The 27,595-nt window shown below is 36.0% G+C and overlaps 1 protein-coding gene across 2 annotated transcripts in view; it reads left to right on the forward strand.

The window, feature by feature from the left end:
* Positions 1 to 1,322: 1,322 nt before the first annotated feature.
* The window catches only part of adcy2a (adenylate cyclase 2a), a gene marked incomplete at both ends in the record, with an annotated part of 56,941 nt that continues 30,668 nt past the window's right edge, over positions 1,323 to 27,595 (forward strand). Inside the window, 3 exons of one of the 2 annotated variants that reach the window (XM_079240474.1) lie at positions 1,323 to 1,880; positions 5,613 to 5,810; positions 21,289 to 21,450. In XM_079240474.1, coding sequence (XP_079096600.1) covers positions 1,338 to 1,880; positions 5,613 to 5,810; positions 21,289 to 21,450 — 903 coding nt within the window. The remainder of the gene's footprint in view (positions 1,881 to 5,612; positions 5,811 to 21,288; positions 21,451 to 27,595) is intronic. The other variant, XM_079240473.1, reaches the window with a different exon arrangement.

Consider the following 27,595-nt stretch of genomic DNA (forward strand, 5'->3'; position numbering starts at 1 on the left):
GTTACACACAAACACAATCTTGACGAGCTGTATTTTGTTGTAAAGGCTGTCCGGAGACGGATGAGGCAACAACAATTATTATTAGAGGAGAGAAACAATTGACCAATTATACATTTGCTTACCTATTTTGTAAGATTATCTATAGTTTTATCAAATCAAATCAAATCAAATTTTATTTCTTGAGCACTTTTCATGCCACGGGCAACACAAAGTGCTTTACAAGATAAAATCTTTTTAACCGAACGCAGGTTGATAAAACAAATAAAACATTAGTTAAGTGATACAAAAAAAAAAAAAAAAAAAAAAAAAAAAAAATATATATATATATATATATATATATATATATATATATATATATATATATATATATATATATATATATATATATATGTATATATATATATATGTATGTATATATATATATATATATATATATATATATATATATATATATATATATATATATATATATATATATATATATATATATATATATATATATATATATATATATATATACACATATACATATATATATACATAAGGCATACATACATTTATTTATGTATATATAAAAATATATACAACCTCAGATTTTGCAAACATTTCAAATTACGAGTAGTTTTCATTCAGGCATGTTGTTAGTCAGAGGTAGCTTTTCTATTTTTCTGTCTTTCTTTCCTTTTTTTCTTAAAAAGCAAATTTATCATTGTCTTTTTTTTTTTTTTTTATCATTTTAGAATCACAGATTTGGATTTCAACGTTTCATGTTTTGGTTGTCCCAGAATTTGAGCAACTGCCATGTGTGAATGTTTATTTCACACTGTATTTTTCTCACTCTGGGCTTTTTTACTTGTATTTCTTGCCGACTTTTTTAATTTTACAAACACATCTAAAACTTGAATAATTTCGGGTTGGAGATAGATCACATTTAAGTAGCCCTGAGTTGTTTTTGACAAATCTGGCATTTGTGTCTGCGCATTAGGAAAGACATTACTGAACAACAAAAGATGTAATGCTGCTTATCTTTGTTCTAAAAATCCGATGTGGGGAATTTAGAGGTTATTTCACATTAATGCTAAACTGCACATCCCTGCTAAATGTTAATGTAGGAAATTCTGTACTGTTTTTCTTGTTTTTTTTCCACTCCCTTTCCCTGGCAGACTTCTCCCTGCTGCTGCACCTTCTTTTTCTTCCTCCCCTCCCCCTTAGCCCTCTCTCCCTCCCCTTTCCCTTCACTTCCCTCCCACTTTTCTCTCTCATTCTAAAGAGCACTCAGTGTCTGCACTTCTCTTCATTTTCCACCCCAACATGTTGGCAGAGGGAGAAAGAAGAAGATGCTGCGCTCTACCCTTGGTGCGTTCTTGCCACCTCTCCGGCCAGCGCACGCCACCTCTGACTCAGACTCTGCTTTCAGTTGTCATCGCCTAAAGGACTTAAGAGAGGAGGTGAAAGAGCAGCCGAAGAAGAATCTGGAGCACAGGAGCTTTCACTCCAAGGATCCCAATAGGAAAAGCAGCAGGAGAACAGAAGAGAACAGCAATTGCTCCTCTGATGTGATGGAAACTACTAATACCTCAGCTGTGACCACCACCTCCTCCTCCTCCTCTGTTTTCCCTCCCTCCTTCTCCTCCCGCTCAGCTCCAAGATCCATGTGGCAAGAGGCAATAAGAAGGAAGCGCTATCTTCTTGACCGGACAGGGGGGTCTGGTGAAGTGGATAAAGGAGGAGGTGGTGAACAGAGGAGAAACAGGTCCCCGGACTGGCTATATGAATCCTACTATTGTATGAGCCAGCAGCATCCTCTCATTGTGTTTTTGCTCCTCATAGTGATGGGAGCCTGCCTGGCTCTGCTGGCTGTGTTCTTTGCTTCAGGGCTGGTAAGTTTTTCTTTCACATTATGGAGAAACACTTGGCATCATGCCATTAAAATTGTTATAAATTTAGCATAAATCTGAGACCATGCAAGGATGTATATGAGCATTACTGGACATAAGTAACAGATGTCAAACAATATAAAAAGATCAGGTGTTTGGACAGGTCAGTCTTCGGCGCATGCACCTACTGTACAATCTAAGCAAGAAATAATGCAACACAAAGTGTCTTGGCATCTGTTCGTAAACTTGCACGTGCACACACGAGCACAGGCATGCTTGTGCAATATGTATGCACCCACATGTAGACTCTCACAGCATGTAGTCCTCATTGCAGCACTAATGTGAAGTGAAGGGTGAGATAAAAAGTGAAGGGGGAGGATGAGGGCTTAGTTATTGTCTGAGTCGATGGTTGACTGAACTACAGAGCAGAGATCTGGTTTGCTCTGTCACTATTTTGACAGGATTATCTTTGCTTTAAACCTCTTAAAACAGCCAAGCAGTGACGACAAAGAAGCTGAACTGAAATGAGCAAACTATTTTTTCACTGCACCTTGGTTTGCTTTTGCTCACAAATGACTGGCATGATTGTATATAGACGAACAGTCAGGATGTGATATGTTATCACATTTTATAGATTCATTTCTGGAGCATTTTCTAGAACTTTATGGTAGTTCACATTATATAATGAAGAGAGCTCCACTCTTACTCCTGTCTCATCATCTCAGCCTGCTAATAAGAAGGGATCAGTCCAAAACACAATGTCAGACACAAAGTGAGACAGAGAGCACTGATGATGTACATGACTCTGCCAAAACACGATTGAACTAGAGCTTATGTCTAGTAGCTATGCAAACATAATCAGATTGCAATGAACTTTGGTTGTCCTTTGAAACAGTGAAAGCCACAAAACCGAATCATTCATGCATCATTAGTCAACAAATGAGGAGTTAAGAAGATTGGAGATAACAAATGTTTGATCTGTTATTCAATCCCACAATTTCTTTCTCTGTGGATTGGGGTTTATTAACATCTTATACATTACAGTTGTTTAATAACTGTTTAGTTAGAGGGGTTCATAAAAATGACTAAATAGGGTTTTGTTTTGGTGTTTGTTTTTTCTCAGCTCTCCACAATGAGGCACCATTGCAGTGTTCATATACTAGAACTAATGAGTATTTGATCTTTGATGGGCTCCAGTGGGAGGGATGGGGGGGGGGGGGGGGGGGGGGGGGAGGGGGGGGGGGGGGGGTATTTCAGATGTAAATACTTATGCTCAGTGGGAATAGGGTGAAGTATCCTGTGAAGATCTCTTTTAAAAAAAAGCTCCAGCCCAAGCAACCGAGGAGGACTGTCAAGCAAACACTGTGGCACTTTACAAAAGTTGAACCATCTCTGGTAGAGAGAAAGAAGAACAAAAAGAAACCAACCTTGTTATTAATTTAATTACAGCACAACACAAGTAAGCTTTCAGCACATTGGACAACAATGGCAAATTGAAATTTTTGGCATAAAGGTTTTCCACTGCTGTGGACATAAAATGGACAATTACATAGAAAATCACTGTCTTCCGTAATAACTCCAAAACGCCACCATTTATTAGAAATAATGGCCCTCGCTAAATACAACTAAAAAAACCTAAATAGTTTTCATCTTTGCTTTTATAAAATTAGGAGGAATCACTAATTAGTTCTGAAATGATGTGCTGCTGATAATCAAAGTTCAAGTGTTAGATCCCCGCAACACCCCTGTCATTAAAGTAATTTAATGCAAATGTTTGTAGAGTAAAGTGGTTCATCATTGTTAATTGTTTATCATTCTTTTGACCTTAGACATGACTTAAATGCATTATTAATTTTGTATTCAGCTGTGATGTAAACACCCGCATTTGTGTCAGACGCCTTGGTCAAAATCAAGTCAAGAAGCAACGGTAGTTACAACCATGAACGCCACAGACTCTAGCAGAAATACTTGAAAGGAGCAGATCATTTCCTGACATTTAGATTGAGGCAAAGCTACAATTTTCCCATTGACTCTGCTTGTTATTTTCTTCATCAAAATATTTATCATTGTCTTCAAATTTTTCCCCACTGTCATATCCTTCCTTGCTTCCTCATTTCTTTCTGTGGCTTTCATTTGTTTCCCCTTAATGCCAGTAGCTGGCTGACCTAAATCCTGTATTTTTTTTTTTATTTTTGAAGCTCTGCTCTGGGCAAGACAAACTCCGTGTGGCTCTATGTGGCTTCTCTTGTCCCAGCGCATTGACTGTGCATGTAGAAAAGCCTGAGGATAGGTGGGGTGACGGTTACAGAAAAAGAGCGATGGACAGAGGAAGAGAGGCTGTTTGGCTGCTGGATGAACAGTTAGACAGATCCCTTTGGAAAATCATACAATAAGGACATTATTTTATAACTGTCATGAATAAAACAACACAATGTCTTTAAATATGACAACCTGAAAAGCTTTCTATTTTCACTAAATAGCTTAAAAAAAGAACCAAAGTATTACATAAACTTGGTGTGCTCAGTTGTACTTAGAAGATATGGATTTTTAAATACAATGAAATTACCAAATGATCAACTGGGCTGAAATTTCAATGTGACAAAGGTTTAAAGCTGAATGAGCAAAAGTAAACAAATGACTAAATCTGATCTTGAAATAAATAAACATTTAGAATTTGAAAGAATCTAATAACTAAGTTATTTTTAAACAAGTTTGACTGGAAGTCAGTGTTTTCCTAGATTTCTTGCCTTACAAAAAGCCAAATGTAACAGCAAAGATGTGAGACGTCAGTCTTCCTGACCCTTTGTTGACTTTTTTCTGTTATCCATTATGGAAGAACATTGATGAAGTGAAACCTTGTGAAAGCAAGAAGCTCAAACATCTCACCCCACTGCAATTCTGCTCTGTCTACCTTGATGAAACTCCTGAAATTTTTATCTAAACTTCCATATCTAAGTGTGTTTGAAAAGGCAGCAGCAAATGTAATATTGATGATGCTTCATCTTGCTACAGGTCATCTCTTGTCTTTTTTTTCCTCACCACAGGATGCTTACTTGCCATCTTTGTTTCTTCTCAAATCCTAATGCAAATATATATATATATATATATATATATATATATATATATATATATATATATATATATATATATATATATATATATATATATATATAAGTGAGATTATAAAAGTATATTGTGTAAGTAAGATTCTCCACCGGCTCCAGTGGGTCTTCAGAGCAGCCTCATGAGACAGACTACAGAGAACATATGTTATTTAAATAACTTCATGCTTGGAATGTGTGATTTACAAATTTTAAATGCAATATAGGAAAGATTAACATTTTAAGATTTAAACAGCAGTGAAATCAGTATAAAGTTGCATTATTTGTGGCTTGAATTTGCAAGGAAATGCTGGTTTACAGATGCCTGAAAGCTTTTATACTGATATAGTTCAATCTGTATTTGCAAATATTCCTGCTCATCTTCAGTGTTCATGTTTAGATTCAGAACAGTGAAAGGAAAAAGCCAGGCAGATGACTGTTTTTCACCAAATTGTTTTGGAATAATTTAAGAGGTCCATCAACTAAATTAACTTATTTCTTCATGTAAACTTGACATGCAATACTTTCCACCAAATATTGTTCTTTTAAATAATAAATAACGTACTTTGTTCCCCTTAAAGGACTGTCTATTTCTCTTGAGATTTGAAATGTTTTCATTTTCTGTCCTTCACAGAACATTGCAGACCATGTGGCCTTTGTAATCACTGTGCCCACAGCACTGGCTATATTCCTGGCAGTGTTTGTACTTGTCTGCATTGAGTCCATCTTCAAGAGGCTTTTACAAGTATTCTCCTTGATCATCTGGGCTTGTCTGGTTGTCATGGGTTACCTTTTTATGTTTTCTGGGGGAATCGTCTGTCCATGGGATCAGGTAAGACTTTCATTCATTTATTGGTGAACTTCTAATACATTTGATTTTTATTATTTTCACCATCATGGCTGTTGATTAAAGAATTACTGGCTAATAGAAAGTTATTTAAGTCACAAGTATAGATGAATATAGCTTATTTAAGCTAGTAAGACATAGTTAGTGATATTAGTTTTGGTCTTTGCTGAACCCATCCATCTAAAAATCTAAAGCTTGCAAACAAAAATAATCTATTGCTCTTCTGAAATGCATTTTATCGGTGAGAATTAACCAAAGATCAGATCATCTTGACATGTAGGAGGAATTGTCAAAACAATCTTTTTTTTCTGAGCTGCCTTGACTTTAGGCTAATTTATGCTCAACAAAGAAGACAGATCCACAGATGGACAGACTTTCATCTGCAGTGTCTGTTATGATTGCACTTTTTGTCAGTTTTCAAGGGGCTCATCCCTCACTTGATGCATAAAAACAGAGCAATACCACTGTAAAGTTGAGTTATACACACAACACACAACCAGTAAAAGGAACCAACAAGAGAAGAACTGGAAAGAAAACAACTAAAAATTTAAATCACCCAAAGAAAAAGAAGCTGCATAAGATGGAGGTGAGGAGTTAAATGTTTTATCAACCACTGTAGACATGGCGGCAGCATTTATGAAAGGCTGTGTTAGTGTTTCTGCAACGACAGCATCCAACTGGTGTCAAAACGTAAAGGTGAACTCAGAAATGTCCTTTGGTGGATGAACTGAAAAACCATGTAAAAGAGTATAAAAAAGGACAGCAACTTATGCCAACTTTTAAAATAGACGTCAAACATGACTTACACAAGGGAGCATAAATGGGCTTAAGATATTTTGATCTAAAAAGTAAAAAAAAGTTTCCATTTTTTTAAATTGGTGTCCTTCATTTTTCATTTCCATCTGGTTTCAGCTGATAGACAGTCAGCTTCAGTTGTGTCAGACCTTTCAGACACAGAGGCAGCAAAAATTACCTTAAATCATACTTCATCTTTCCCTATTCTACACCATTTGAGATGATATTTTCTTGCTGGTTTGCAATGCTGTGTTTTATTGCCCATGAGAAATGGCTGTTTTCCTAAACTGTGCAACATACCAAGTGATGTGTTTATACGACAATTAGCTCTGCAGTTTATTGGGGTAAAATGAATGACTAGTGGTTGCTTCACTGCCATTAACATATACATCCTGTATCAGTGCTTGTTGAAAATACCACAGTAAATTAGGCTTCCATAAGTTTCCCTCATTCAGCAGTACCTGGTTTTTACAGACATATGGTGTGTCTAGTGTTGCCTCATTGATCACAAAGACCTAGCTAAAAGTGCAACAAATCACACCACTCCATTCTTTTCTTTTCTCATGCTCATTGCAAATGTTAGACCATTGTGCCATCACTATCCTCTTTCTGGAAATTAACTATGATAATTAATGCTTTTGTAAGAGACATAATTGTTTACAGGCTTCACAGTCTATAGTCATTCTTAAGAGAGTTGCTGACTTGCTGCCATCATGTAGGTTAAAAGAAAAGATTCATTAGCATTCTTACATCGATCCTTTTGGTGCACAGCGCGGAGCATTGTCATTCTCCACAAGTGAAGACAGAAGACTTATTTCATGTATCAGTGAATTGAATGTGAGTCACATTTCCTCCTACGGTCAGTACTGAGAGAGCTTTGAATAAAACATTTGCACCTTTTGCCAATAACCCGAGCAATTTTTTTGGATTCCCTCTGAGACAAAGAATAATACAATAAATAGATTTTTATATCTTCTGTACATAAATTCCAGCCAAGCATCATATTTTCTTTACAAAAATGAATTTGTTCTTTAGCTTCATAGGCTTTGTTAAACACCAGGCTAAATATTTGCAAGTTATTCACACTTAAATTCTATATTGCAATACACTGAAATTGTTTATTTAATATGCTGTGTCTGGTATAAGTAGTTTGTTACTGCTGGCCTGAAGTGTTGCCTATTTTGGCCAGGACACACTTGGAAAAGACATTCTAAATAATTATTTCCCTTATAAATATAGATAAGGTTAAATTAAACAGACCCAATTGCAAATATCATGCAGCAGGTAGATTTGTAGTCTAAATTATAGTCATAACAAATACATGTACAGGGTCAGCAATAATTCCTAAATTACTCCGGTTTTTCATGACTGCATGCAGAGATTAGCAGGAATGTAATTCCAGTTTCTGTAAAATCAGAAACAGTAGTAGAATTCTGAATTCTACTACTATGAAGTTTCTAAAAGCTGTGTAGGCAGACTGGTAATGATTTTAACACCAATGCCAGCAATATTTGCGCGCTGTTGATCGCACAGCTGGGTTTAATTTAATTAGGCTCTTCAGGTAAATTTCTTCTGAGGAGCAGCAATTTCAGTTCATTTCTGTCCACTATTACCTCACACATGATATCATGTAGGCACATGGATAAAGAATATTATTATAAACAACCATTGTTCCTAATCTATTAGTTTAGGTTTACAAGTAATGATGTTGATCAGTTATCAACATAGTTCACACGTTGTTACAGTGCCCCTACTCACTTGGTTAACTACAAATAATCTCAAGGAATATTCATAGTTAAAAAAGGATTCCTGAACTACGAGATCCTCAGTTTTTCATTGTTCATTAAGTCCAGGACTTTGATGTACTTTCATAGGAAATATAACTTAGATCTTAAATGTTTTGTTTTTGAATTATTGACAAATTACAAACTGTAAGTTAGCGCTACATGTTGGATAACATCAGTAATCCTTAGAAGCGACTTTGAACTGAATTGTTTGATTCCCAGTCAGTGAGTAACACTGAATTTCAGCTGAATTTCAGGAGCTGTATAAAAAGGCTAAACACAAAGAGGGTATAATTTAATTCCAGACTAAATTTCAGAAGTAATTTTTTGTCATATTGCATCATTTCATCATATTTAGTTGCAAATTATGAACCGCACAAATAGGAAAGTCCAGTTTTGGTAGTGACACCCTAAATCAGTGTTAATGTGGAAACTTATTTCAGTAATGAGTAAAGCAGTCTGCCAAACCTGACACAAAATCAGCATTGATTTGCAGATCTGATCTGTTGGTTGTCACAAAGCCGATCAGTCCTTACTAAAACAAAAGACATAATTGTGACTGACTGTTGAGTTAAAATATCAAAGATGTGCCCTTTTGCATGGACCCGGGGCAGTTAATTCTGGTCCTTCAGGGCTGCAGTCCTGGAGTTTCCCTGATGCAACACACCTGACTCAGATCAATGGGTAATTATGTAATCTGCTAATTAAATTGGATGTGTGTCAGGTGTGTGGCCACAATGGAAACTTCCAACACTTGCAGGACCACCGCCCCTGAGGACCAGAATAGTCCATCCTGGCTTAGACCAAAAATGTCAGATTTCCTCCATCCATCCATCCATCCATCCATCCATCCATCCATTTTTAATGCTTAGTTGCAGGAGAAGCTGGAGACTATCCCAGCAATCACCGGGCGAGGGGCAGGTTACACCCAGTCCATCACAGGATGTCAGATTACAGAACAGAAAAACTATTCTTTTTATTCATTTTTAAATACATGATAAATAAGTGAGAACAGGTTAAAAAAAACAAAGAAAAACACATATATAAAAGAATTTTTGATTTGCCCAACTGATAGCTTTCATAGCAGCCTTTTGTCCATTCACGGACTTTTACAAAAAGCTACTAATTCATATATCTCAACATAGAGGGCTTTACAAGGTCCTCACTCTTTGGAAATGTTCTGTTCTCTGTTGGACTCTCATCCCAGCTACAGACATAGTGACAACAGAAACAAAACAAACAGACAAACACACTTAACCTCCAGATCCACGGCATGCCAACCTAAAAATTTAGAAAAATACGGTTTTGCAGTTGTTCTGATACAGATTTCATCTGCTTTTCCAATGAAATTTACATTAATGGAGAGTCTGTTTCTTCACACACTTAATCCTCCTGGTGGTGCCCTGCAACCCCTCTGCAGCCACGTCTGAGTGTACCTGTCATCAGTAAATAATGGTGGAATTAGCAATGAGGTGCAAGCATGATACTTAGTTAATCACTTCTTGCTCATTTAACTCCTATTGAAACTCCCTTATATATGTCAGAATCAGGGCCATGCACAGTGGTGCTAACTCATCAGCACCTTTTGAATTGTAAATACTAACAATACGAGTTAAAAAAAAACCACACAAATAAACATTCAGATAAGGGATGTAATCAATTACAAAACACAGAAGCAGAAAAAAGTCCTAACAAACAATGGTTTAAATGGAGCAAGAAATAAATGAAAAATACATTTGGTTTTTTTTTTTCTAAATTTAAAAAAAAAAAAAAAACAAGAACCAAATGAAAATAAAAAAAAAGAAATAAAAAAAGAAAAAAACTGGTCGGGGGTGTTCGCCTTTTTGGTAATTGTTGTGAAAACAATTGTGTAATATTACTGCCTACAAACATGCATTTCAGTGTTTTTAAAGGTGAAGATAAAAACATAGAAAGAAGGAAAAACTTGTGCTTTCTCTTTACTTTATCTTTTACTTATGTGTTCCACTTTCTTCATAGCTTTTCTTTTTCTTAAAAATGAAAATGAATGGGTGTTCATTCTTACACAACCTTTCCTCCTTTATCTCTTCTTTTGGCCTCTGTGATTAAAATATGATCTAAAGGTCATAAAATGGAGCTGGTTTCTTTATAGTAAATTCATGTGTTTTTTTTAAATGCTCTAAAAAATTTTATTTGATTATTTTACGTCACAGAGAGAGAGCCTGTGGAGCCCCTTTTCTGGCTTTCTGTTTGGTATTTGGTCATCTTTTTAATTTAGGAAATTCTATTAGCTATGCACTGTACTACCATTACAACATCCAGTGTTACAGACTCTGTCAGGAAATCCAGGCTTATTCTGAGTTCATGCCTGCTTTTGCATGCAAAACAGTGCCAATCTCTTTCAGCCTGATTTCCACAAACCTATAAAACACAGAGGTAGGACTAAGAAGGATTATCCCATATACATTAATATTTTAAAACCCAACTTAACAGTTCACAAAAAAAGAAACAATGAAACTATTCACATTTAAAGGGATAACACCACTAGTACAGCGGTGCGGTAGTAACTACCACACCTTTACTGTGAGGCCACAGCAAGGAGATCGCTGGGTGGGAAGGGTTTTGTTTTTCTTTTTTCTCAAAATTTCAAGTTTTCATTTTTGTAAATAATGAATTATCACAACAAGAAAACAATTAGTCGGGCCAGTTAGAGCCCAGTTTCTTTGAGTTGAAATTTTAAATTCTGGTAACTTTCATTTATACAGTGAAGAATTCAAAATAATTATGCAAAAAAGAAAGTGGATGGATTCAAAATGACTGTGTATATCATGGACATACACTGGTTGAAGATTATTAATCTGTCATAGAAGCCATTCTCTTTTTTTTAATCATCATTTTGGAAGACAGTTTTATTTGCTCCTATGATTACATTAATAAGGTGTTACATGCGTTTCTGATAAAGTGTTCAATGAATGTATCTCCAAGCATACCTTGAGGGGGTTTAATTCTGCATGTTTCACTTTCCCCTCATTACTGCTACTTATTCCACTCATAGCATCAGATTTGGAGGGTGCTGTGCTGTTTCTCCTGAGCCAATTATATTAATAACCAGTCTTTAAATGTGTAGTCACCCTGGCGTTACTGTGCAGTTGCAGGGTGAAAAGCAAGCTGCAGAAAAAAAGAAATCATTTAGCGATTCAGAGTCAAAGTTAGACTTGATTTAATGCTTCCTGCACTGTAGCAACGTCAGAAATAGGAGAGCAGTGACAAAAGTGAGAACTTAATGGTCTCTCCGCCTCGTATGCTATCCATTTCTAACCTCATAAAATTTTTCATATGGCATTGCTTTTACTAGTGACGAGTGGATGAATTGTCATTATGAAATGTTAAAAGTCTTGAAATAACATGAAATAACATGAAGTATTGCCATTTGTGGATATTTCTCTAGGATAACACAATACACAATTATCAATTTTATTAATTGATTTTCTGTAGTGCTCAGTCCAATTCACGGTCGCTTTAAATGATGGAATTTGAAAGATTTTTAACATTGACATTTAAAAATTGTTGCTACAATCTTTATGTTTTGACATTCAATTTTGAATTTCACATTGGATGCAACTTTAAATGTCATGTTTGAGGAGCTTTTCATAAATCTGTCATTCAGATTAACTGTTTTAACACAACCAAGTTGAGCTAAAAGACCTGCTGCTAAGTACCCATAGGTGACCGAAGACAAGTGTAATGGCAGAAAGTTGAGCAGTGTGTTATAAACTTATGTAACAGATTCTCAGCATGATGAGAGTTCTCAGTGCATATTTTTCAGTTCAGTCCTTAAACATACTGGTAAAACAACCACCGGCTTTGTTTTACAGGTGAAACATCAAGCTACCGAAATAATTCTTCCTATGTTATTTGCCAAATATAAAATGGAAAAGGGTCAATTCTCAGGAAACCCTTATTTAACTATGAGCTGTCTTTGTGAAACTGGCAATGTAAGATTGGTCATTGTCCAAGTGTATAAATTATGGATCTAAAAAAGGATACCTGTTAGAAGTAGAAATAGAAAACTAATAGTGCTGAGATTGTTCAATTCTGATTAAACTATTTACATTATTATTGTCATTGTGTTTTGTTTTTTTTTTCTTTGGAAGTTAGCATAATGCTGTGTTTACAGCTGATCTGTGATGGCAAAATGAGCTCTATTCTCACAATGATTATAAAATCTCTAAGCTGCAAGAACCGATTATATAAAATATTTATTGATAATTTCTGCACCTGCTGACTTCATAATGTATACATTTTTAATTGAACACAGCAGAGCAACTTTACAGATGCTGCTTCCATAAGATTATCTTTAGTTTCGGAATAGTGTTAAATGCTTTTCATGTGCACTGAATAGGGAGCTGTGATGACTCTGTTATCCCTAAAAAAGCATTTGGGCAGCAAAAACAGCTTTGTGAAAGACTTACGCTTTATGAAACAATCTCTGTTCTCCCCACTACTACTGTATGCAAAGGTGCTGTTGTGATAATCAGTCTCACATTTTCCCAATTCTTTTGGAAATGGCTGAGGCTAGAAACAGACAAATAGAAGAAAAAGATGACTGTTGACTGGTAAACACTGCAGCTAATTACTGCAGCCAAATGTGAAGTAAGAAGTCTGACATTCTGTATTTTTCAAGTTTCATTAGTTAACATCTTACTGTTCATCTGCATATGTCTTTTGGATATTACATATCCTGCTTTTCATATTGTTCAGAAATGCCTTTGGTCAATATTTAAGCTGACATCAGAAAGAAATTTTACAGAAGTCCATGCTGCAAAATTTTCCACAGTGGCCTTCAAGGCAGCAATTTATGCATGTTGTTGGCCTCAAGTGCTTGATGAGGTCAACTAAACCATGACGAGCAAATGTTTACAATCTGTTTAGAATCCTTGCAGCTTTAAAAAAAAAAAAAAAAATTAGAAGCTGTGGGAAATAAAATCATGTTATTTAAAGATTGCATGAGGATTGCTGCATTATAACAAGAGACAAAGCTGTGACTGGGATTTAGGGCAGTCTTTACTGAGGTAATGCTGCAATTGTCATGCTAAAGTGAAAACCATGAATACTGTCTGTGAGGAGGATTATGCAAAGATTATAGCTTCCAGTTTCATAAAACTAGTTGATTAGTGAAAAATGAGCAAAAGAACCCATTGAATGTTGCTCAAGGACTACATCACTGTTTTCAAATAGTTATACAGGGCATAATCTTGGCAGGCAGTTGCGGTCCCACGGGCCCTTATAGTTGGTACAGCAAAGAAGGAGCTTATATAATAAAGAATCTAAAAGATCAAAGTGTATTTGTCTGTGGATAATATCACATGAACAGCTCACCATAATTAGTCACTAAGAGACTCGTATTGATACCAAAAAAACTTTTTATCCTCACAAAAGATCTGCTGACAAGTGTAATAGACCGTGCCTGTCCTAGTATAAGACTTCTTTGGTTTAAAAAAGGTCAGTGTGATGTGGAGGCAATGTGCTGTCCCTGCTGTATAAAGTTTTCTTACAGCTTCAAATGAAATCAACCACCTTCACTGTGCTTATGCGCATTCATTACTAGAGCTGTAAAGGAAATGATAGATAGATGCACTGCAGCACAGTGCAGACAGCTCCTCATTGATGTAGTGACAGAACATAGCTGAGTCGGAGGACTAAATGGAAAAAATGGTTAATAATGGGTAATTATTTGTTTTCTGTTATCATTTAATTGAGTTTTCCTTTTTTTTTTATCATTACCATCTTTCATCTTGTTTGTTGGCATTCCAGCTATTCCGCTTTATTACGCATTTGCTTGAAAACTATTGATACTCTGAACGAGGTGTGAAAAGAGAGACAGATAGTATTTGGCTTTTATGAAGACAAATGTCAAACTGTCCAGTGTGCCCCTCCTTCTTGCTTTCGATGGCTGAACAATAGATATTCTTCCTTCCAGAAACTGTTTAGGAATTAGTATTTAGCTAAACTGGAATACTGAGAATAGAAGCTTGCTTGCCATTTACTTACAGTGGTGCATGATAATGTTAACAACTCATTTGCTGTCAGTTGTAAGCTCATTAAATCTTGTGTAGATTAAACCACTCAGTTGTAGTCATGATTTATTATTTGTTGAGTCATATTTCGATACCTGATTTGATTGTTAAACTTGTGTCACTTATTTTGTAGGTGTGTTAGTTGCATGGCAAAGCGGTGTTGTGACACATGCTGTTACCTCTCTAACAGAAATTTCAACTGAGGCTTTTATTTGTGGAGTTCCCATGTTGTCAAGGTTTTCCTGTAATATATACACATTGTGTTAACTGGTGATTCCTTATTGACCTTTAGTAGTGATTTTGAGTGTTCAGGGCTGATGGGCTTGTTTGTGTTTCTGTGATTGGCTGATCCAGTTTGAAGCTCACCTCTCATTCACTAGCAGACTTTTTACCTGAGTGTAACTGAGGAAAATGAAGGAATGAATAGACAGACTGTAGGCTTTTGGTGTGCTTGGCTATTTGTCTCTGTGTTAACACTGTGATGAACTGATGATCCGATCGATCCATTCAGCCTCCTACCTTATGACAGTTGTAGAATATTAACCTTTCTTATGGCTTTCAAGCAAGACTACATTAATGTGTCATTATGAATAAGTAAACTTCAACAGCCTGCAGTAATGGTAAAGTGCACTGTCAAGTAAAAGAGTCACTGAGAAACTGAATTCACCAAATATTCTCTCAGTGGTGTTCTGCTCACCATGCCTTTTCTCCTTAAGATAATTCAAATAGAGTCTCTTTTCCATTTTCAAACCTGAAATCAATTGGATGCTTCTCCTCGCCCTACAAAGCCCTCTCTATTTGCTAATGTGGGGGAAAAGGGGTTTATCTATGTGGCGCAGCCTCTACCCCTCCCTGTGAGATGTCTGGACTGAGCCTCATCTCTTCCTTTTCCTCGCTCAGGCTCTTAGACACACATGGCAGATACACACACACACACATTGGTATGCAGCCAATCTCATTTGGGTTTAAAGCAAAAGAGAGGGAAAAAAGGGAGTTTTGGAGTGAAAAATCTTGAAAAAAGTTGAATAAAAAACTGAAAAGGTAAAAAACTTGCTAGATGGCAAAAGTACAGGAAGCAGTGAGGGGAAAAATGGGTGATGGAATAGAAGAAGACAGAGAGGTGAATATTTGATATGATATAAAGAGAACGAATAATATGTTTCTGTGCTTAATTTATTTAAGTGATTAAGGTCAACATGCTCAGACTGCAGAGTGAAATGACACACTAAGCACTTATATAGTTCCGGATCCACTTCATTTAATTTCACATCTTCAGTATAAATCAACAGATCTGTCTTTTCCCTCCGACTGAGTTAAACTAACTGGAAATGAAATGAGCATCTGTTTTCGGCATCAAAAAACAGGTGGGATCATGCAGCACATGATCTCACAATCACACACACATACACACTCCATGTTACAAATCCAACTTATAAACTAATCTTGGGCACAGACTGTAGACTAAAAGCCTGATGTAATGTGACACTCTGTCTCCATAATTCCTTTTATGAACCCTGCTCAGTGTCATTACCAAGGAGATGATTCATGAGGCTGAAGCAAAGTTGACTCTGTTGCAGAGGACTACAAAAAAGCCTTTAGACCTAAATTGTAAGAGAAGAGGGTCCTTATGTGTTCTGGGTACCTTAAACAACCTAAATAAAGCTCTTCACTGTGTTATTACTACTTAACGTATTAGACATGTTCAACTCAGCCAGGGTCTTATCCCCTGCAGCCGCTCCATCATTCCTGGTACAGTTTCATGATTGAGTTAGCAGCATTGGATTTCAGAGCATTAATTTTGGAGAAGGCTTTTTGGGTTCTAAGTCACTGAGCTAAACGATAGCTGGCAGCAATTAGCAGCCCTCTTCTGTATTTGGAACAAAGTTTATCCATGTTATTTCCTTGTGTTGTCCATTAAAACTGCATCTAATGGCCAAAACATCTGAATTACTAAAGTTTTTAGATTTAGTAAGTCTGAGTCCCATAAACTGATAAAAGTACCTTCTTCTTTCTTCTTTCTATCTTTTGAAGTTGCTCATTTATGTATTATTGACTGTAATTCTGATTATTCTTTTAACAGTCTTGACTCAGCGTGGTATTAAAAAGGCGTAAACAAGGATATATTTAAATAGAAAACTCACTTTACTACAGTTACTGTTCAGTGAACCACAGCCACACTTGTCAGGGATACTCTAGGTCACATCGTGTCAGCACTCTTTCGAAGCACCCTTAGGACTTGTTTTTCCTCACCCACCTGTTTATTTCGGTTTAGTTTTCACACCTGTGCTTGTCACCTGGCATACCTTTCTACAGCTGTTCTCAGTTTTGTCACTTGCTCCACATTATGAATAAATAAATTTTTGCCCCCCTTTTTAGTAATATTAATACTGGCAGCATCCAGGAGGTTAGAAGATTTGCCCATGATAAATAATTGTTTTGCTTTGTTATTATTATTATTATTATTATTATTATTATTATTATTATTATTATTATTAATAATAATAATAATAATAATAGAGAATTCGAATTTTCAACTTTGCTTTATTATAATAATAATAATAATAATAATAATAATATCATCAATAATAATAATAATAATAATAATAATAATAATAAGAATAATAAGAATAATGATAATAATAATGATAATTAAGGATGATGATGAGACATTTTATTTATATTTCCCTTTTAGGACACTTAAGGTCAGTGTACAAAAAAATATACAATAATGTAGAGAAAGGATTTTTAAAAAAATATATAAATATAAAGTTCTATAGTTATTTCTTTCCCAACATTGTTTTATCAAATAAAAATGTTAATGCTTTTGTGTTATTTTTCTTCTTCAGAAGTGTCTACTCAAGCAGGTTTGTTAGACATTCAGCCGTCATGAATGACTTGTGGCAGTGTAGGGCACTCTGCTTGGTCCAAATAGCTCTTTTATTGGTCAAAAAAAAACCATTTCTAATTGCATTCCTGAAGACATAGCATTTCATGTTTGCTGATTGCATTCTGTGTTTATATGAGCCTCTTCACTATATAACGGTGGCATTCCATCCCATAATTGTAGGGGGTGACAAAGCACCAAATACTTCCCTCTTTCATTATCTTCATGATCATGGTTGCATCCCGTTTGTCTGGAAGTTCTGTGGGGTCTTAGGTCAGGGGTGCTGAAATCCAGTCCTCGAGATGTAGGTCTACTATCCTGTAACTTTTAGAGCAGTCCTCGAGGGCCGCTGCATCCCTCATCCAACACAACTGGCTCCCATTAAATGGTTCCAACAGTCGATGAACTTCTGCACAATGAGTGATTAGAGTCAGGTGTTATCGGGATACATGGAAAAAACTGCAGGACTGTGGCTGCTGGAGGACTGGAGCTGGGCACCAATGTTTGAGAGGCATCCCACTCCAACACACAAGAATCAAATAGCTGAATTTCCTCTTTGGCATGTCATTCAGCTCTGCAGTCCCCTGGTAAGAAGTCGTTCCTTTGATTCTGGTGTGTCGGAGAATGGACGTATTTAAAAGTTGCATGATGGTAAACCTTGAAGACTGAACCTGGGCACCCGGTCTCAGCTGAATGGTGCTTGCAAGTGGAATCCTGAAGTCACAGGCACCGCATGTACCAAACATGACATCATCATGATAATAACGCTGACAGTGAAATATTTATGATGCTTCCATGAATGTAAGGAAGGAACACAGTTTGTTGACCTAATTTTTACTCAAGACTAAAAGAAAGTGACATCAAACACTCAGAAACTAAATGACTGAAGCTTTAAAGTTTTGTATTTGTTCTGCTTTGCTTTCCCCCAGAAGTTTTTAGTCATTTAGTCATCAAGGAACATTTTGAATTATCTACAAGAGCTACATGAAAAGAAAACCAACATTACACAGTTTTTTTTTTCATTGCCATTCTCTTTCTTGTGTTACAACACTATTTCAACATATTCCCCTTTGACATATTTTTTTTAATCTTTTTTTTTTTTAAGAGGCTGTGTTACTTCACATGTTTTTTAAGACTAGGGGTCATTTAACTGCTTGTAAACCAGGCCCATCAGTTCTATAAAGTTGAGGTCTTGGCCCAATGGGGACCCTGCAAAAATAAACCCAGCAACTCTGAAATAAGCTTGCAATACCCTGTCACCTGCTTCACTGAGCCATGGTAGTGTGCTGCAATCTCCCATTCTGCTTAGATCTGACCAACTTCCACTAACTCAGTGATATGATTAATTCATAATTCTTTCATTCATGTGAGGAAACCTATGCTGTTTCTTTATTATCAGTGAGATACAAATATAACTACAACAGATGAGAAATTGCATTGGTGATGCACTTCCGTATTGCTGCTAATCAGCAGTGCATTTAAATCATGTTAAATTCTACCAGAGATTTCAGGTGTCAAAGGGTAGAAAAATATGGCGGTTATTCGGGATTATAAATCTTGATTTTGTATTTTCTCTTTTCCAAAAAGATATGTTTGGGGAGAATTCAGTGGTAAATAAAAATGTCAAGTTTGATCTGATATGACTGAGTACTAAGCATACAGCTGTCACCCAAATGAAAATAAATGGACCTTATCACATTATAATTTGATAGGCTTTATTGTAAAAATATGAAACACAAAGTTCTGTATGTAGATGTTGTTGCGACATAGAAATACAATCATAGCAAACTATCATAGCATATCATAGCAAAATACATTTCAAGAAGAATATTGTCATCAAGGAGAAACTTCTATCAAGATTTAGTTGTTCTTCTCTGATTTACTCGAGAATATGGAAAAGTTACGAGCAACCTGGTACATCACCAGCCGGCGCACATTGACAAGATGTGTACATGTGTCTGAGTGTGTGCATTACTTTTGGTTAACATGTACCAGTGGTAGTACTTATAGCCTAGCTGTTTCTGAAAACTACAATTAAAAATATCTTCTCTAGGTTATATGCACCACTGGGAGAATTAAGATGTATTCCAGTCTGGTTTAATGGTGCAACATCTATATTATCACGGTGTCCTCCAAGCTTCACCATTGTCCAATCTCCCCATTTCTCAGCCGACTATGAGGTACAAATTCATCCCATTTAGTTAATTGGACATATCTCTGACCCTCTGGATCCACAGTTTCCTCATTCAAAGATGGAAATAGTTTATATTCAACGTGTTCACCACAAAATGTATAATGTTACAATGTGATGAGTTTCACGCTTTTACAATAAACCTCATTACATTACCACAGTTGGACCTTCTAATCATAAGACAGCAGACATGACATGATACCATTGCTTGCTACTAAGCAAAAAGATTTCTAATCATTCATAGTTTTTCTTTTAGGTAAGAAAGTAAAGTGCTGCTTGGGAAATGAGGAATTCATGCAAATAATGTGAAAAACTGGGAATAATTGTAGAATTATTTTTATACATACTCACTGACAGCCATTTTTCACAATGCATGTTTATTTAGATGCAAGACTGTAACTAATTAAGTGTAAAATATGTAACTACAATGTTACACTGTTTCATACATCCATGCATAATCTGCATTTTGCACATGACAGTTCAAAGTGTTAGCAGGATTATAATTTGCTCGCTTTACTTGGCAGAGTCTGGTCTGGATCTCATTTTTGTAGAAATCTTTAAAAGCATGTCATAAAGGTTTTTTTGACAGCTGTCATCTTGGATTTCACATGCTTTCTTATTCGCAGACCATAAGAAAACTGTAATCATAAAGAATAACACCATTACTTAGATTTTTTAGAAATGCATACAAAGAGACAAAACTTTTCTTTCAGAACATTTTCATTGACTAAGATTTTAATAGGTTCAAATGCCTTACAGTCAAATGAAAAAGATGCAAACAATAAACATACATTTTCTTTTTGCTTTACAGTCAAAACAATAGCTACCAATTAATCTAACCTTTCTGTATTACATCATTAGTGTGGGACTAATTTGTTGTCTCGTCACATGAAAAGTAAACTTGTGACCTGGATCAGGAGGCTGTAGTGTTGTTTTTCCTTTGCTAGTCAGATAGTCACTGCTGATCTATATATTTATTATTTATGATAGTTTGTTAAACAACTGTTTCCCAAACTAATGCAATTTAACTTTTGATATAGATGTGTTTTTATATTTGCATTGTTTTATGAAGGGGGGAAACATCATCCCTAATATTTTTTTCTCTTTTACATTCATAACCAACACACTGCTACAGAGAGGCTGTGTGTTGTCATCCGAGCCTAAACAGAAGAGCTCCTGTTTCAGTCCGTTTTTCTCTCTGTCTTGCTTCCGTTCCTCGTGTCTCTCGATCTCACTGCCCCTCATGCTGTGGGCCAATAAATAAACCATGAAAGGTTAACTGGCACCTGGCTGTAGCCTATGAGAACACTGACCTCTTTCTGTCCATGCATGGCTGCAGATGAACTACTTTAACCCTGCAGCAGAAGGTGTATTGAAGAAGCATGTGTGTGGAAGCAATCCCAGTGCTACATTAGAGGTGTTAGATTTGATATGTAAGAGCTGACTGTCCCTTTCCTGCTTCCTGCAATCAAGGGATTTTTGGCAAGATGCTAACAGCGCTTGGTTGATCACTTAGTGCTCAACGCTGAAACACACTCCCTTCGACAAAAATGTGTCTCTCTCTTTCCTTTCACTGAGTCTTTTTTATATCAGGCTTTTCTCTTGGTGAATAGTGTTTGTAAACTAGGCTAGTCAATGCGGATTTTTTTTATTTTAAATAGCATTTTCCTCTACACGCATATGTTTTTCATACTCTTATCTCTCCTTGCTACTTGCCTCTGCAGGTGTATTAACGGTGTTTCCTTCTCCACAGGTGTCTTTCTTCCTGTTCATTGTGTTCGTGGTTTACACCATGCTGCCATTCTCCATGCGGGAAGCCATTATTGCCAGTGTTCTGACCTCCACCTCTCACACCATCGTGCTGAGTATCTGCCTGTCCGCCACAGCTGATCACATGGAGCCGATAGTGTGGCAGGTAAGGTGATCACATTGAAGTATGGGTAAACGGTATCAAGCACATTAAGGCTTGAAAGAACAAATGCTAAATCCACATTGTAGGAGCATTTAGACACAACTGGAATAGATGAAATTATAGATGTGGATAAATGTTTCTGACGGGTCTAATTCGGTGGGAAGATTTTGTAAAAAGACAACATGAAAATGAACATAGTCACCTGAAAGTGGAAACTAATCTGGATGCCTCAAATGAACAAACTGAGCCTCTGAATTTGTAAGATGGATTGGGAATTATTAGCTGATCATGACAGAAACTTTATTTGGTTTCTGTTATTTGTTTTGTTTATATAATGCATCCAATGCAGAAGATAATTTCCTTTAAGATACCAGAAATGAATAAAGAATAATTGCTTCCATCTTGATTATATTTAACTTATTTTATCCATTGTTATTTTTTGTTTCAATAATCGGTATGTAGCTAATATTTATCTCCAGTTTCCATTAGTCCCAGCACACACTGTTCATGTTACTTATCATTATGAAAATGATAAAACCCCAAAGGATTTCTTTCCTCTTAGACAGTTAAGTTGTCTCTAACTACCAAAATGAGCATTTCTATTTATCTCAACTACACAGTCTGTATTTTTAGCAAACAAATGTGACCTTTAGACTAAAACTAATTTAGCATAGCAGGTGAAGGATAGAAATTCTAATGTGTGTGTGCTTTTATACTTTATTAAAAGGTCACTTTCTTTCCAGCAGCATTGTTATGTGTGTGCAAACCATTCAGGCATCTGGCATATGCTGATAAATACAAAGACATAACAATATTCAGGAACTAACTGTCAGGGTAAATAAACTTAATATAATTTGATTATTTGTCCCCTCCACTTAAGATTCCACAAACATTTGCAGTTGCTTCAGAGAGCTCTGTTGTAATGACCTGGTTTTTGGTTTCGGTCTACTTTTGTTCATGTAAAAGTGTGGCATGTGAATAGTGGCATCTGGGCAGCCTGGGGCTCTATGCTCACTGGTCACTGTCTGTCACCTCTGCTATGTTTGCCTGTCAGGACAACGCCATTGGCAGGAAGGGGTGTTCTTTTAAGAAGATTTCTTGTAAAATGGTTGAAAAGAAAACGTGTGCCTATGAATATTTATGCTCATCCAAACTGACTTAATAATTAATTCAGTCTTTCCAGCAGTTTTTTTTTTTTTTTTTTGCTAAACGTTTATCAGGATACACATGTTTTAATGAAGATGAAGACACTTTATTGCTTTTGTCTATTTTTTAAGATTGAAACTCCCCAATAATTAATGGCACTGGAGGTTACTGGGATTTAAAAAATTTAAAAAAAAATCAGAAATAGAGAAATAAGAACAAATAAAAGTCATGTAGCTTTAAGAGTTACATTGTATGATTTAACTTAAACACCAGAAAATACAATGAAGAAAACTGTCAATATCACATAGAAACCTTGATTGATTCACAAAAAAAAATCCTTCTCATTTATGCTTCATGAAGTATATGATGATGTATTTTACTATAGTAACATCGTCTCCTGCTTGTAATGTATGTTTTACTGTGCTCTAGATGCTATTTGGTTGTTTTGGCCTCTGACTGTGCAGTGACAAGGGGGTTTATGGATAAAAGCATATGTTGTGAACCAATAAATGGTCTGAAAATACCCAGGCTTGTTTAATATTTTGCACTATGCAATGACAATCAGTTTGAAGTCATTTGATTGAATCATGTGTGTTTTATTGAGTATAATAACACCGATGGTCAAAAATAACCCATCAGCACAAAGTGGGGAATTTTGTCAAATTTGTGACGCCAAGACATCCAAAACATCCAAAACATCTTTGATCACGGATTTTTGACATGCTGGGAGACAAGCAGCAGATTGCTGCTTATGAGCTCATGTTTAACCATGTTGTGGAAAAGTCAGGAAATATTGATCACAATGAGGAAAAAGCATCGACTGATGAGGATTCCAGATCAGACCATAAAGAGCTAATTATGAGGTGATAGATTCAACAAACAATAGATCCAAAAGGGTAATAAATAATAACAATTTAAATGAGAAAACTGTAAATAAAACCAGAATTCATTAGTTTGCAAATTTCCTAAACAACTAATTTATACTAGAAAATAAACAATATATCAGATGTTGAAACTGAAGCATTTTACTGTTAATGGAAAATATTAGCTAATTTTTTAATCTGATGGCAGAAAGTAATTTATACTTTATGTCTGATAAAAAGTGAAACCAGAGTTGTTTAGTTGTTTTTAAAACAGCGCCTTAACTCAACTTTGGCATATATTAGTCTTTAAAGACACATCAGTATTCAGGGCTCTGACGGTTCATTCCAGTCAGAATAATTCATTTTTACTCCAAATGGGGGAAAACATCTCATAAATATAATCTTATGGGTCATATATTCAAAATTAAAAATATAAATAAATCGTATTCTAAATGCAGGCTGCACGGTGGCGCAGTGGTTAGCACTGTGGCCTCACAGCAAGAAGGTCGCTGGTTCAATCCTTGGCTGGTTTGGTCGGTGGCCTTTCTGTGTGGAGTTTGCATGTTCTCCCCGTGTATGCGTGGGTTCTCTCCGGGTACTCCAGCTTCCTCCCACCATCCAAACACATGCATGATAGGTTAATTGGTCACTCTAAATTGCCCCTAGGAGTGAGTGTGAGTGTGAGCGTGAGTGGTTGTTTGTCTCTCTGTGTGTGGCCCTGCGATGGACTGGCGAGCTGTCCAGGGTGTACCCTGCCTGTCGCCCAAAGCCAGCTGGGATAGGCTCCAGCTTCCCCGTGACCCTGAATTGGAATAAGCGGTTTGGAAAATGAATGAATGAATGTATTCTAAATGCTATTATTATGGATGGTGTCACAAAGATTTGTCTGAATAATTCATTGAATTTGTATTCTTAAAATAACAGACAAACAAGATGGGGGTCATATTTTGACCCCAGAACCACAGACTGTTGGGAGGACATTACAAAAGTTAAATATGTTTTCTCTTCTTTACAATTGTGCTGTACAAACTAGTAAACCCACTCATGACAGTTGGGATTTAATCATATTTTAAACCAAAATAGGTAGTATGGAAGTATATGCTTGATCCTTTCAAAGTTTTGATCTCTATGTTTACTGTTGCAAATAGAAAGAATAAGTTAAACAACATAAATGTTTTTTTTTTGTTTTTTTTAGTGTTGTAACATGTTTGCAGTTCTCATTGGAAGAAGCACCTTGGTGCTTGAGTCGGTCGTCACTAAATTACATACACAGCACAGTGTACTCTTCTGTCAAGGGTTTAATTGTTATCTGCAAGGCTTACTCTGCACTCTAAGCAGTGTTGTCTCTACAAATCAAACCTTGCATGCTTAGTCTGTGAAATGGTATTGCTCGTTATGTCAGGCTTGCTCCTTTACATTGTATATTCTTCATCCTTAAAATGAAAGCTTATTCATGTGCAAACGTGGAAGAAAGATTAGCGCATCATTGTTGCTTATGGGGGCATATTTGTTCAACAATCATAACCCTGAAACATGAGGAAAAATTCTCACGTGATGAATCACTTTTTAAGAAATGCCTAAAAGGCTCATTCTATGATGACATGAGTTAAGTCAGAACACTTGATCTGCTTGTATCTTGCATTTAAATGACAAGAGATACTACAATCAACTTTTTTCAGGTAGAAGAGCAAGGTGACACCTGGCCTAAAGTAGGCACAATTTCATGCAAGCTCGGACATTGTACCCCATATACATGTATATTTTCTTTTTTAGAATTTGCTGGTAAAATTATCGAAATGATTATTCCACCAAAAACAACTATTTTAATCCTCATATAGCAAAACAGGCCAATACTATATTTTTATCAGCACCACATTTAGTAGATGGGGTGATGTTATTAAACTGGAATGTAATATATTGTGATGTATTCTGCAGACAAAGAGATTAAATCTAAACCCAAAAGTTGTGTTTTGTGTTATGCTGTCTCATGTCTTCTTATTAGTGTGATAGAAGCACAACGTACAGCCGCTCTACATTGTGGTTGCTCATTGTTTTCCTGGACACATAAACAGTGACTTTGTTAAATACAAGAAACGCCTTGAATTGTTTAGGAATTACCAATGGTTGTATTATTATCGTCACACTTTGCTGCTGGATTGATCTTTGCTGGTGAACTGGTTTTTTTCCTGAATTCCTGCCATTTGTAATAAAAGTTTCAAAATTGAGATTTGAACAGTCCGACTGTTTTACAAGTCTGATGAGCATCAAGAAGTTTTTTTAAGGTTCCAAATATTCTCTTGCGTTTTTGTCATGACAGCCACGATTATGTTCTGTAAAGATAGGATTTCCAAAACAAAGAAGAAGGAGGACAGAAAAAAACTTACCCAGTCACATTAGTTTAATTTGCATTCAGATGAACTGTTTGTAATCCCAGGGGTCCACATACACATTTCTTATTCATAGATCTGTGATGGATCCTGCTCTAATTAAATAAATAATCAGCCATATTGCTTGTTTCCCATGGGTGAAACTTGTCTGCATTGTTGGATGTCCTGTTGGTATTGATAATTCCTCCTTTCTTTAATTTGTTTACATTATTGCTGAATTTTCATCAGTTCATCACTTGAGGCTTCTGGTTGTGTTTTGGGTTTCTTCACAAGATAAGTTTTTAGAGAAAACGAAGATTAGTTTTGCAATAACAACATTTACCTTTTGATGTAATTACTTGTTTTCTTATGTCAGTGTGTTCAGAATTCCAAGCTCAAGTTTGTAGATTTCATTGGTGACTTTCTATGCGTACGAGTGTTTCTTGTATGTGGGACAAAATAAGAGCTGCTCTGGTTGGCAATGGAGAAACTCTTACTGACTGTTGTGATATCATGCAAGCAATCGGGTGTGATAACAGACCAGGATTATACCATCAAGCTGAAAAGCAGTGGCGACAGAGCAGTTCAGTCTGCAGGTGGAGGAGAGCATAGAGAATAAGTATGCAGACAGCAGAGATAAAAATGCGAGAATGGAAAATACAGCAGCATCAGAACACTTCTTAATGACACAGATAACACAAAGGCAGAATGTAGAATTTGTAAGATTAAGGTTGCAGGGTCTACAGACAACCTTTGCAGGCATATTGGAGTTCATACAGAAACTCAAATTGCAGTTCAAATGAAAATAACTGTCTGAAAATAACCAAAGTTGCCATCGCTATTGCGACACAGATGTGCAACAAACTCCGTTATTTCCTATTTAAGAGCCTGCGTCTGTGTGTTTTAATGCCATGTGTTGTAAAAATATACTGTCTCACCACTTTGATCAGTTGTTTTATCAAAACAATTTGTTCTGTCTGCATCCGCAAAAACACAAAAGCTGCAACTGCTTAATGCTTTCCCGTGTGAACCACGCCCACCTTAAATGTCCAACCAATCACACGATTCTTCACGATGCCCTACAAAACAAAAGTTCTGCAAGTCTGATGTGTCGAGAACTGTGTTCAGTCACATCTGCGAGAACAAAAAGAAAAAAGAACAAGAAAAAGTTCTTTCTTCTCATGGAGGATGTAGTAGACTTAAGAAAGTTCTGGGCCACTGATGTAGTTTTATCTTATTCTAACTGAAGTTTAGGATTTGTTGAGCCAATCTCATCCCGGTGAAGCATGACAGCACCATCATCTACTAAAGGTAGTTCTTAGTTTAAATGCTTATCAGGACCTCGTCCTCTTTTCAACATCACAAAGGCTGTGAAAGAGGCATCTTCTGGTTGGCTGGGGACCAACTTGTAGTCCATCATGTCTTTCACTCAAGTCACAGAAAAACATTTTCAACATACTGTTCTGACAGTTAAAAAGGGAATAAAAGCCTCTCAATGCTGGCAAGTAAAAAAAAAAGTGTATTTTTTTCCAGTCAGAACCAGTAAAATTAACATATGTTTAACTTTAAAATCTTATAAATTTATCCAAATGGATTTAAAATGTATTTATATAATATGATTAAATATACGCATTCATGTGAAAGTAATGCTTTCTGTAAAAGCTTCCACTCCTGAGAACACCTTTATTTGCATACCGTGGTAATACCTGCTGAGTGCTGAAGTCAATCATTCATGTCTTCATGTTGGTTTTGTATCGATAGTCTTTCTTCAGA

The sequence above is a fragment of the Telmatherina bonti genome, assembly GCF_933228915.1.
Source record: "Telmatherina bonti genome assembly, chromosome: 5".
Classification (NCBI taxonomy): Eukaryota; Metazoa; Chordata; class Actinopteri; order Atheriniformes; family Telmatherinidae; genus Telmatherina; species Telmatherina bonti.